The sequence below is a fragment of the Chiloscyllium plagiosum genome, unplaced genomic scaffold, assembly GCF_037043375.1.
Source record: "Chiloscyllium plagiosum isolate Xiang-an unplaced genomic scaffold, Cpla_swu_hap1 HiC_scaffold_23, whole genome shotgun sequence".
Taxonomy (NCBI): domain Eukaryota; kingdom Metazoa; phylum Chordata; class Chondrichthyes; order Orectolobiformes; family Hemiscylliidae; genus Chiloscyllium; species Chiloscyllium plagiosum.
The window spans coordinates 50,793,686-50,806,218 of NW_028270161.1; the positions used below are offsets into that span (position 1 = coordinate 50,793,686).

A 12,533-nucleotide genomic window follows, 5' to 3' on the forward strand; every position below is an offset into this window, starting at 1 on the left:
ATGTGAGTGCTTGCATTTTGGAAAGTCAAATCAAGGTAGGAATTTCATGGTGAATGGTAGGGCCTTAAGGAGTGTAGTGGAACAGAGGGACCTTGGAGTTCAGGTGCATGGTTCTCTGAAAGTGGAGTCACAGATAGACAGGGCAGTGAAGGAGGCTTTTGGCACACTGGCCTTCATCAGACAGGACATTGAGTGTAGAAGTTGGGAAGTTATGTTGCAGTTGTTCAGGGCATTGGTGAGGCCGCAATTGGAGTATTGTGTTCAGTTTTGGTCACCTTGCTATAGGAAGGATGTTATTAAATTGGAAAGAGTGCTGAAGAGATTTACAAGGATGTTTCCTTGGCTCAAGGATCGGAGTTTAGGGAGAGGTTGGACAAACTAGGACTTTTTTTCTTTACAACGTTGGAGACTGAGAGGGATCTTATAGAAATGTATAAGATAATGAGAGGCATGGATAGGTTGAATGCACTCAGTCTTTTTCACAGGGTTAGGGAATCGAGATTAGAGGGCAACAGTTTAAGGTTAGAGGGGAAAGAATAAAAGGGAACCTGAAGGGCAACGTTTTTACACAGAGGGTGGTACGCATATGGAATGAGCTACCAACGGAAGTGGTTGAGGCGGGTACATTAACAACATTTAAAAGGCATTTGGACAAATACATGGTTAGGAAAGGTTTAGAAGGATATGGGCCAAGTGCAAAGAAATAGGGTAAATGTAGGTGGACATTTTGTTTGGCATTGGCCCCAAGGGCCTGTCGCTATGTTGTAGGACTCTATGACTGTATGACATTGACAGGATGAGGGCATCACTGGCTAGGCCAGCTTTTATTGCCCATCCTTAATTACCCAGAGGGCAGTTAAGAATGCATTATATTGCTGTGGGTCTGGAGTCACATGAAGGCTAGATCAGGCAAGGATAACAGTTTCCTTCCCTAAAGGACGTTAGTGAACCAGATGGGTTTTTCTGACAATCGACAATGAATTCACAGTCATCTTTAGACTCCTACTTCTTGTGTTAACAATACCAACAAAGGAAATCCAACATGCACAATATCTTAATGTGAATTTTTGTCTTCATATTTTGCAGAGTGATCTTGTCTATACGTTTTTTCACTGTTTTCCCAATGATGAAAGAGCTCCTGGCTTGCCATCCCCAGGTATGGAACAGCACACAATCTCGTTTGCCATTCTACTCATTACCATTTGGCAAAGTCTGTTCAACTTATACAGCAAATACCTGAACATTAGATAAATGCTTTCACTCCATGGTTAATCAGTTTTGATGCACTCACTTGTTTTTCAGAAGCCGTATCTCACACTGGGAAACTGTCAGCGAGCACACAACTCTGCATCTCTTGGGAGAGCGGCAAGCTGTCTGTGATGGTGAAGCATGTCAAAAACATTGTACGTACATAAGTTACATGCACCAGGTGTTCAAACCTGCTATACTGCTGTGCTGCAGATTTCTCTCTCAGCGGAAGTACAGCTGTAAAAGTGCCTTGTTTACATAGGACAATATAATATAGGTTTTTGGGGCCAAATGGACCCTATCATGATGGGAGAAAGTGAGGACTGTTTCTCTTGAAATTCCTGATGAAGGGCTTATGCCCAATACATCGATTCTCCCGCTCCTCGGATGCTGCCCGACCCGCTGTGCTTTTCCAGCACCTCACCCTCGAATATCATGATGGGAGTCAAATAATTTGGTCACAAAGCATAAAAATCATAGGTGGCCTCACACTTCCTGTGTCATTTTAATCAATTTTTTTTTTGGATACTCACTTGTGGCATGTTGCTGGCTAGACATCATCCCTAATTATCTTTGCGATGGTGGCGTGCTGTCTTCCTCAACTGCCACAGCCAGATCTCATTAAACGCAGAAAGAACTTTTATTTAAATCATGCCCTTCACCAGCTCAGAGCATCACAGAGCACTTTACAATTAATGAATAAAAAATGAAAGAACTGCAGATGCTGTAAATTAGAAACAAAAACCGAAATTGCTGGAGAAGCTCAGCAGTTCTAGCAACATCCGTGGAGAGAAATTGGAGTTAACGTTTCGGGTCCAGTGACCCAACCTCAAGTAATGAAGTTTGTTTTGTCGTGTCATCAGTGTAGGGAAGGCAGAAACAAGTTCCCACAAATAGCAGTGAAATAAATGACCAAATCAATGGGTTATTTTCGATGTTGTTTGAGGAATACATATCACTCAAAGCATGAGGAAAAACTGACTTTCTCCTCCTTGTGTAGCCTCTGGGATCTTTGTACACCCACTAGCTATAGCTTATCGTGTCAACTGACAGTCTGAAGCCCCTGACAGGACAGTGCTCCCTTTGTACTTCATTGAGCCCAGACTGTTTGCGTGTATAAACTTGCACAATAACTAGATCACTCCTTGAAATGCTCAAACAATAATTCCACAGTCTGGAGAAGAGGAACTCAATCCTGACACTCACTCGCTCTCAGAGCACCTACATGTCTTCATGAGAGATCACAGGAGCCCGGGATGATATTGTTCAGATTGCTACTCTGATAACTGCCTCTTCACCTTTAAAAACTATATCTTTGGTTAAGAAGCTACAGGCTGCCTTTAAGTATCAGCTGATCGGTCAGATTTGCTGCCATCACAATGGGACAGTTGAGAAATGTTCATTTATTATACATAAAGAGAGTCTAACCAAGATAAATGCAATATATCTCCCACCAAATATATCTGGTAGGCTGATAGAAGCCCTAAGCCCTGCCCTATATATATTGCCACTGTATGACCATCACCCCCACTCTGCGGTGATAGGAGTCTGAAAGGCATGGGTGCACATGCGATCTCCAATTAGCTGACCGGAAGTTGATCAATGTAAAGTGAGCTGGACAATCCATTTATAATCAGCATTGCAAGTCAACTCACTGGAGGTTTTCTTGTTTATAAACTGAACACTACACAAGGTGAATATTGCAGATAGGTTGTGATGTGCTGAAGTAAAGAAAAGGCTCTTTTGCTGCTGATAGCTACACTTCCTGGGGTCAGGATCAGAACTCAGTCCAAAGAATATAAAGGACATACTGTTGATGTCATACATCTTATGTCCTTCTGTATGAAAGGAAATACTTCAAGCAGAAGCAACCAGTAAAGTGATGCAAGGGGTCATCAACAGGGCTATCGAGCACCACCTGCTCAGCAACAACCCGCTCAGTGACGCCCAGTTTGGGTTCCACCAGGGCCACTCAGCTCCTGACCTCATTCCAGCCTCGGTTTAAACATGGACAAAAGAAAAGAGCTGAATTCCAGAGGTGAGATGAGAGTGACAACCTTGACATCAAGGCTGCATTCAAACGAGTGTCGCATCAAGTAGCCCTAGCAAAACTGGAATCAATGGGTATCGGGGGCAAACTCTCTGGTAGTTGGAGTCATACCTGACGCATTAGAAGATGGTCATGGTTGTTGGAAGTCAGTCATCTCAGCCCCAAGACATCTCTGCAAGAGTTGCTCAGGGTAGTGTCCTAGGCCCAACCATCTTCAGCTGCTTCATCAATGACCTTCCCTCCATCATAAGGTCAGAAGTGGGGATGTTCATCGATGATTGCGCAACGTTCTGCACCAATCGCAACTCCTCAGAAACTAAAGCAGTCCGTGTTCAAAGCAACAAGTTCTGGACAATATCCAGGCTTGGGCTGACAAGTGACAATTAATATTCACGCCACTCAAATGCCAGGCTATGACCATCACCATTACAAAAGTATCCAACCACTGGCCCTTGACATTTAATGGTGTTACCATCACTGAATCACTCACTATCAGCATCCTGGGGGTTACCATTGATGAGAAACTCAACTGACTCACCACATAAACAATGACTACAAGAGCAGGTCAGAGACTGAAAATACTGTGGCGAGAAACTCACCTTCTGACTTCCCAAAGCCTGTTCACCAAAGCACAAGTGATGGAATACTCCCTACTTGCCTGGATGAGTGCAGTTTGAACAACACTCAAAAAGCTCACCACCATCCAGGACAAAGCAGCCTGCTTGATTGACACCGCATCCACAAGCACCCAGTCTCTCCACCATTGATGCTCAGTAGCAGCAGTGTGTACTATCTACATGATGCACTGTAGAAATTCATCAAGGATTCTTGCACAGCACCTTTCATCCATGACCACTTTCATCTAGAACAACAAGAGCAACAGATACATGAGAACATTACCATCTTCAAATTCCTCTCTGAGCCATTCACCATCCTGATTTGGAAATCTATTACTGTTCCTTCACTGTCGCTGGGTCCAAATCCTGGAATCCCTCCCTAATGGCATTGTGGGTCAAGCCACAGCAGATGGACTGCAGCAGTTCAAGAAGGCAGCTGACCATCACCTTCTCAAGGGCAACTAGGGACAGGCAATAATTGCTGCCCAGTCATTGACGCCCACATCCCACAAATGAATTTTTAAAAAATTCTACCATATGCTGGCATTCTCAGTTCTGCTGAACTTACTGTATTTACACAATGAGGCAAACGGTAACAAATGTGTCAGAATTAACAACTGCACAAATTGCAACTTTTCTTACAATCATTGATTCCATCTTGATCAGAAATCAAGAAGCAGAAATCCACATTGATATCCTGTACATGGAGTGATTTCGATTTGTAATGTTCCTTTAACGCAATGGAACATCTAAGGGTTTCGTAGATGAGTAATCAGGCAAAATGTGACACCAGATTATATTTGGACTGGTGACCAAAAGCCTGGTCAAAGAAATTGCTTTTAATGATCAAGATAAGAGGACAGATGCAGGGAAGACATTTTGCAGGTAGCAAAATGCTTTGGTAGCTGAAGGAACTACTGTCAATTTGCAGCAAAGAAAACTGGAGATTGTCAGGGGATCAGAATTGAAAGAGTACACAGATATTTTGGAGAGTTGCAAGGCTGGAGGACCTTACAGAGTGAGGGAGAGGTGAGACAATGGAGAGATTTGAATGCCAGGATAAGCTAAGTGTTCAGCCAGACAGAAGAGCAATGCTCCCTCTTGAGTCAGCAAAGACCCATTTCTTGCTTGCCCTTATTAATATCATGAGTCACAATATAGACGCTAATGTTATTGATGGTTTTGGTACAGTATTGCAAAATGATGCCAAAGTAGAAATGCCTTCAAAGGTTCATATTTATTTTCTCCTGTGCATTAACTCTGGCCCTCAGATTTTTATAATGCAGCATTACAGTTTTTAAAGTCTATCAGGGTTAGAGATTTGCAACTAAATACTGTATGTAAGATGAATTTTTTTCAGTGTAACGGTTCATTCGTCTCCCTTAGAGAATGAAAGCTGCATCCTTCCCAAGTCTGGCTTATTTATGACAATTCTCATGCCCATTTGCTTGACTCTTAACTGTTCTCTGCTTGCAACCCCCTCAGTTGTATCAGCTCAGTGCATTAGGGATTGATGATCTGAATCATTATTACCAGTGATGCCCAAATTCTCAGAGTGGAAAAGAAATAAAAGTTAATTTTTTCTATTCGGCTGTAATGTTTCACTCATTACAGCAGAATAACAAGCCCTTTGCATTTACAGATTTTCCAACAGCCAGTTAATGAACAACATCCTGTAAGTAATCTAATCTAATCTAATCTGGAAACAAACCACATGGAGTAAGAAGAGGGTAATGATGTGTGTCAGATTGCTAGTTCACCTCTTACCCACTCATTGCTTCAACGCATTGGGAGAAATCTTCCCCGTCCCTGAATGATGTAGGCATTGATGAGTCACTTGGGTAAATGAGACAGGATTGGAAGAAATTAGACCCTTAACGTTAAGAAAAAGTGTCTGATTCTCAACCCAAGTTTTGAACAGTGCAACAAGAATCTTATTAGTGAGCAGCAAGAGGCTGATTTGCATGGCATATGTGTCTAATCACACCTCGTTCATATGGAATTTCCTATTCTCTCCTGAGTCAGATGAAAGAAGTTGGCCAACAACAATTCCCAACCTGAAAGTCAGAGTGGATACTGGATGGATCCAACTCACCACACCCACCTCTGGGCCTCTATCCTGTGCAGCAGCGCCCAATATTTTGGGGTGTGCACCAGAAGTAGTGACCACTTGCTTTGAAGAAGTTTGGCATTGGACACTTACCAGCCTCACCACATCATCATGGCACATCTCTGACTCACTTAGAATACAGTTCTGCACTTCAGTGCTGCACTTTGGAGTGCGCTGGCACCTTCCAGGACACTTTGCTCACAGAGGGTTCCTCACTTGCTCTCTTAGCGCTCAATCACTTTGCACCTGCAAGTCGTTCCGCAATGACGTGCGTTTCGTTAACGCGAATGCGCTGTAGTGCGATTGACGAACTGGGACACTGTTTCTAAAGCGCAAACTTTTAAAACATGTGTAGGCTGTAATGCGATTATTTCGCCAACACTTTAAGCGCTGTTTCTAAAGTGCAATTTTTCCATAATGCAGGTTGCACAAGAATTCAACCATCACATCATGGAAGAAGTACCTGTACTTGGATACTCCCAGCATCTCTGCTTTGAGTTGCCTTTTACATTTTGTTGCATTCAGAACTTAGAGTCTCAGTGCTTCAGTCTTTCTTTGCTGTTTAACGTAGACATATAGCCAGGCATGTCATGGTTGTCAGGCAAGGGGCTGGACATGTAGCACCATGCTGTACAGCAACATCAGGCTGACACTTGTACCATGCACCAGGAGTGTAAACAGCAAATACACTATGTGCTTCAACCAAAAGACCATATCTCAAAGTCACAGGGGACGAGGTCTGCAGTCAGGTCAAGGGAGATAGGCTTCAGTGAGGGATTACTAGCAAGTAAGTTTGATATCAGTGTTAGGGGCTTGGATATGGCCAGTTGGCTGCTTTGTGTGGTCAGGGCCAGGGGTTTCTCAGGGAGTGGACATCATGATCTGTACTGCGTGTCCGGTTCAACCTGTCCAGGAGGTCAGAGCCAGGGAGCTGCACAGAGATCAGTCAAACGTCCAGTCATTCATCAGTTGGGCTATCCATTCCTAGTCCCTCAGCACAGTGGACTGGGGGGTGTGGGGGGGGGGGAGTTGCAGAAATGACTCTGTTACACAACCCCCTGATTGAGGATGAGTGTAGACATGATGCAGCTCATCCTTCAACCAGGGCAGCTTACAGCAGACAATAGGTCTGCTGGAAATGGGGTTCCAAAGCTCGGACCGGTCTTTGGCACGGAATGGGGGGTGGGTGTGGAATCCCCTCCGACACTGTATTTCACAAAATCCCAGCATGCTGCCCTCTGCCCAGCCAGAGCAGGTGAAAGGGGAATATGATGAAAGCTGAAGAACTGAACAGTTCTTCAGATTGAACACAGTTTGAAGGCTTTCCAGTAAATGACGCACCCACATTGCACTATGAAGAGCGTGTTATGTCATGCTGTGTGTTGGGCGAAGTGTAATATTCCCTTAGACAGCTGCATAATGAGGCAAACTACAGAGAGTAGTGTGAGAAAACTCACTAGCACTCGCAGAGAGAAATCCTCCGTGAAACTGCCCAAAATTGACACTTAGCTGATTTTTGGTAAAATTCAGTCTGTTGCTTCTAAGGCAATCGCAGGGTTTCCCTCCCCACCACTCAGACCCCTTATATCGAGGTTGAAAGGCTTAAATTTCTTCAACCATTCTTCACAATACAAGCTTTTGTTATTGAGGATCAGCCTCATTACTTTCCTCTGCACTCCTACCACACATGAATATCCCCATTGTTCATTAGAATCAGTAATCCAAGGTTATGTCTGACCAAAACATGACTTCCTCTGGCCGTATTGTCCAAAATTCTATTGACTTTGTTGATTGTTGGCTTGTGTTGGCTGGACACATTGAGTATTAAGTCTATTAAGATTACTGAAGCTCACTCTACTTTATTGTCAGCGATTTCAACGTCATTAGCAGGGCACAAATAATGCTGATTTTTCCTTCCGATGAACCCTACTTCATATCTGCTTATATTAAACTCCATCCATCATAACAATTCGAGGAAGTTGCCATTGAGTTCTGGGTAGGTTATAAGCATCTTCTTTGTATGGTTTTCTGGCATGACGACTTTGTTCTGAGTTTTGCTAATGTTTCTTCTCTGCTAGTTGAGGCTTTGTGCCAGGTTCTGGATAAGGCGACATGTTGAAGTAAGAGAAGAAGATTGAACCCTTCTCAAAATGCCTCTGGCCCCAGCAGCAGTTTGCCTGGCGCCATTTCATGCTCTTAGGATCATTAATCAGCTCAATACTGGAAGGAGCAATTCAGCCCCCTCACAAAGTGCAACAAAAGCACAGCATGGATCTAGTCCTTCTCTTTCAAAAAACCAAACTCATTTCTGTGCTCTAACCAGGTAAAATGACAAACATTGTCAATATTTGAAAGGAAACTATGGCTCACGTCGTCTCTTGCAAACTGTGCACATGTCAAATTTCAGAGTTATTCCAATTTGGTTGACACAAGTGACTCACACGAGGTTGCAACTCTGTGGGCAATGTTTGCCAATATTTGATATGGCAATGAAGATTTTTTTGGGGGACGATATTTCACTTGCTAGGAATGAAATCACAGAATTCTTACAGTGCAGAAGGTTGTTACTCAGCTCCCCCACATGTCTGTACTGGTTGACGGTCGTTCTCATATTGTCCAAGAACTCGCTTAACAGCAGGTTCAGGAAACCAAGTAGTTAATTTTTTTAAAAGAACTCTGAGGTTATTGTATTTGCATTTTGTTTTCACATTTCTCATATTAAGGCAGTTCAGCTATAGTCTATAGGGAAAACGTTGCTTTGCAAATGGAGTTATGGATCACTGAACCCAGAAGGAGAACCATCAGTCGTACCTGTGCCTTTGAAAGAGCCATCCAGTTTGTTCACTGTCTTGTTTGCTCTCAGTGGCCATTCAAACTTTCCTTGAATAGGTGCAGTCCCAACTCCCTTTAGACAATTACTACTGTATCTGCTTCTATCCCCCTTTCAGCCAGAAAATTATAGCAACTTTTTGCAAATAATAATTTTTACTTTCCTCCATTGAAGGCACTTTACTGGCACCAACATGTGTTGTGAATCTACTTGTTGGCTTACATCTCATTGTTCAATGATATAGTCTGGATCTTCGTAGACTGCACATGGAAGACTGTGAACAGATCTAGGTCCCTTATCTAAAGAAAGACATTGGGGCAGCCTAGAGAAGGTTCACTGGGTTGATCCCAGGCACGGAGGAGTTTTCTTATGAGGACACATTGGGTCGGTTGGACCTGTACTCAATTGAGTTTAGAAAAATGAGAGGGAACCCTTACTAAAACATACAAGATTCTTAGGGCGCTTGACAAGCTTGATACAGGAAGGTTGTTTTCCCTTGTGGGAGTTTCTAGAAACAGAGGGCATTAACTTAGAATAAGGAGTCACATATTAAAGACAGAGATGGGGAGGAATTTCTTCTCTCAGAGGGTAGTGAATCTATAGAATACCTTACCACAGAGAACTATTGAGGCTGGGTTATTAAGTCTATTCAAGACTGAGGTAGATAGGTTTTAATCAGTAAGGGAATCAAGGGCTATAGGGAAAAGACAGGAAAGTGGATTTGAGGGTTATCAGATCAGCCACAATCTCACTGAATGGTGGAGCAGACTTGATGGACTGAATGGCCCACATCTGTTCCGACATCTTACGGTCTTACATAATCATGAATCTAATACAAGGAAAACATTGCAACTTGCTATTCCCTGCCACACTCGCACAATAGAAATCCCCAACCAACCATGACCTGTATTGGCAAATACATTCATCAAAACTCAGCAAATACTGTTAAGTTTGCTCATTCTGTCAAAGCTGCCTTTAAAAGGCTAACATTAAAAATTTAAATTGTATTTGTGTCAAGCTTTGCCTCACTGGGGAGCACAAATCAATCAGATTGAGCAGCATCATTAACTAGGAGAGGTCACACAATAACAGCACCTCATTCAACAGAGGTTCAGGGTAGTTTGGCACTGGATATGTACAAGTAAAACATCCTATAAATCTAGTCAACTGCAAGTTTTATTCCCTATTGCTTTGTAACAGTTGGTTTTGATAGATATGAGCTGGGTTAAATATCCAAAATCAGCCCGCCTCCGTTGTCTCTAGTGAATATTCTTTACTTCAGGAGTAATAAGCCTAGTTAACGTCATATATAATATGCCTTGCTGTCAGACATGGTTCAAAAGCTGCTTAAGATGTATACGCAAGAAGAAAGTATCAATTTTTTTTGTCATAGCTATTATCTTCATCCTTTAACTGGGCTTCATTGGTCTCAAGGACTTTAACAATGGAGTTACACTAATGCTGAAAAAGATACAAAGAAACAACACCATTAGGTGGAATGAAGGTGCTTTGTCTATATTAGATAAATTAGTTCACTGATTACCTTCAAGCTTTCACTGATTACGTTCAAGATAAGTAGAGGTCAAGTGCAGTTTTACAGTGAAGCAGGGTAAGAAAGTTGGGAAAGTCATTGGAACAAAGCAGGAAAGTTTAGATTAAATTAGATTACTCACAATGTGGAAACAGGCCCTTCGGCCCAACAAGTCCACACCGCCCCGCCGAAGCGCAACCCACCCATTTACCCGTTACCTAACACTACGGGCAATTTAGCATGGCTAATTCACCTGACCTGCACATCTTTGGACTGTGGGAGGAAATTGGAGCACCTGGAGGAAACCCATGCAGACACGGGGAGAACGTGCAAACTCCACACAGTCAGTCGCCTGAGGCGGGAATTGAACCCGGATCTCTGGCGCTGCGAGGCAGCAGTGCTAACCACTGTGCCACCGTGCCGCCCACAATTCAGTCCTATTTTCAAATCATACTTCCCATTGCTTTTAGTCAATTACAAACCAAGCATTGATTTGGGAAGGCAAAACTAGTAGAGTCAGTTTTGGTGCAAAATGGAGGGAGGGTGTGTGAAGCATCGAACTCAATCTGCCTGATCACACCAGGAAGCCTGATTGAGTTGTGTTTTTCAGGCCTTCTCACTGAAGTAGAACACCCGAGTCACTGGTTAATCAGGCAGCTCACCATTGGGAAAGTGAATGAGTAGAATGGCATAGGGCAAGAGCCATTGGAGGCCAGATAGGGCAGTAGACTGCAGAGGTAGGTATATTTTATAAACTGACATGGCAGCAAAGACAAACGTAAAGAAGATTTTAGTACTAAAATTTCTTAAGAGGCTGAAATTCTATTCATTTTAAAATAGTGATGGAAAAGGATAGACCAGGTCTAAAAGTTGAAGTTCTAAATTGGAAGAAGGCTAATTTTTAGGGTATTAGTCAAGAAAATTCAAAAGTTGATTGGGGTGCAGATGTTCGCAGGTAAAGGAAAATGGGAAGCTTTCAGAAATGAGATAACGAGAATCCAGAGAAAGTATATTAGAAAGTATATTACCAGCCTTTCCTTTCACTCTTAGGGTGAAAGGAAAGGCTGGTAGATGTAGGGAATGCTGGATGATGAAAGAAATTGAGGGTTTGGTTAAGAAAAAGAAGGAAGCATATGTCAGATATAGACAAAATAGATCAAATGAATCCTTAGAAGAGTATAAAGGCAGTAGGAGTATACTTAAAAGGAAATCAGGAGGACAAAAAGGGGACATGAGATAGCTTTGGCAAATTGAGTAAAGGAGAATCCAAAGGGTTTTTACAAATACATTAAGGACAAAAGGATAACTAGGAAGAGAATAGGGCCCCTCAAAGATCAGCAAGGCAGCCTTTGTATGGAACTACAGGAGATGGGGGAAGATACTAAACCAGTATTTTGCATCAGTGTTTACTGTGGAAAAGGACATGGAAGGTATAAAATGTTGGGAAATAGATGGTGACATCTTGAAAAATCCAGGAAGTGCTGGATGTCTTGAAACGCATAAAAGTGGATAAGTCCCCAGGACCTGATCAGGTGTACCCTAGAACTCTGTGGGAAGCTAGGGAAGGAATTGCTAGGCCCCTTGCTGAGATATTTGTATCATCGATAGCGACAGATGAGGTGCCAGAAGACTGTAGGTTAGCTAACGTGGTGCCACTGTTTAAGAAGGGTGGTAAGGACAAGCCAGGGAACTGTAGACCAGTGAGCCTGACGTCAGTGGTGGGCACGTTGTTGGAGGGAATCCTGAGGGACAGGATGTACGTGTATTTGGAAAGGCAAGGTCTGATCAGGTATAGTCAACATGCCTTTGTGTGTGGGAAATTATGTCTCACAAATTTGCTTGAGTTTTTTTGAAGAAGTAACAAAGAGGATTGATGAGGGCAGAGCAGTAGACGTGACCTTTCTGGTCTTCAGTAAGGCGTTCAACAAGGTTCCCCATGAGAGACAGGTTAGCAAGGTTAGATCTCATTGGAATACAGGGAGAACTCGCCATTTGGATATAGAACTGGCTCAAAGGTAGAAGACAGAGGGTGGTGGTGGAGGGTTGCTTTTCAGACTGGAGGCCTGTGACCAATGGAGTGCCTCAAGGATTGGTGCTGGGTCCTCTACTTTGCTTCATTTATATAAATGATTTGGATATGAGCATAA

The 12,533-nt window shown here is 42.9% G+C and overlaps 1 protein-coding gene across 8 annotated transcripts in view; it reads left to right on the top strand.

Annotated features, from left to right (window-relative positions):
- LOC122561603 (phosphatidylinositol 4-phosphate 3-kinase C2 domain-containing subunit beta-like) overlaps window positions 1–12,533 on the top strand; it is a 230,771-nt gene that overhangs the window by 183,078 nt on the left and 35,160 nt on the right. For all 8 annotated transcript variants that reach the window (XM_087999661.1, XM_087999666.1, XM_087999662.1 and 5 more), the window contains 2 exons: window positions 1,087–1,156; window positions 1,303–1,403. In XM_087999661.1, coding sequence (XP_087855787.1) covers window positions 1,087–1,156; window positions 1,303–1,403 — 171 coding nt within the window. The remainder of the gene's footprint in view (window positions 1–1,086; window positions 1,157–1,302; window positions 1,404–12,533) is intronic.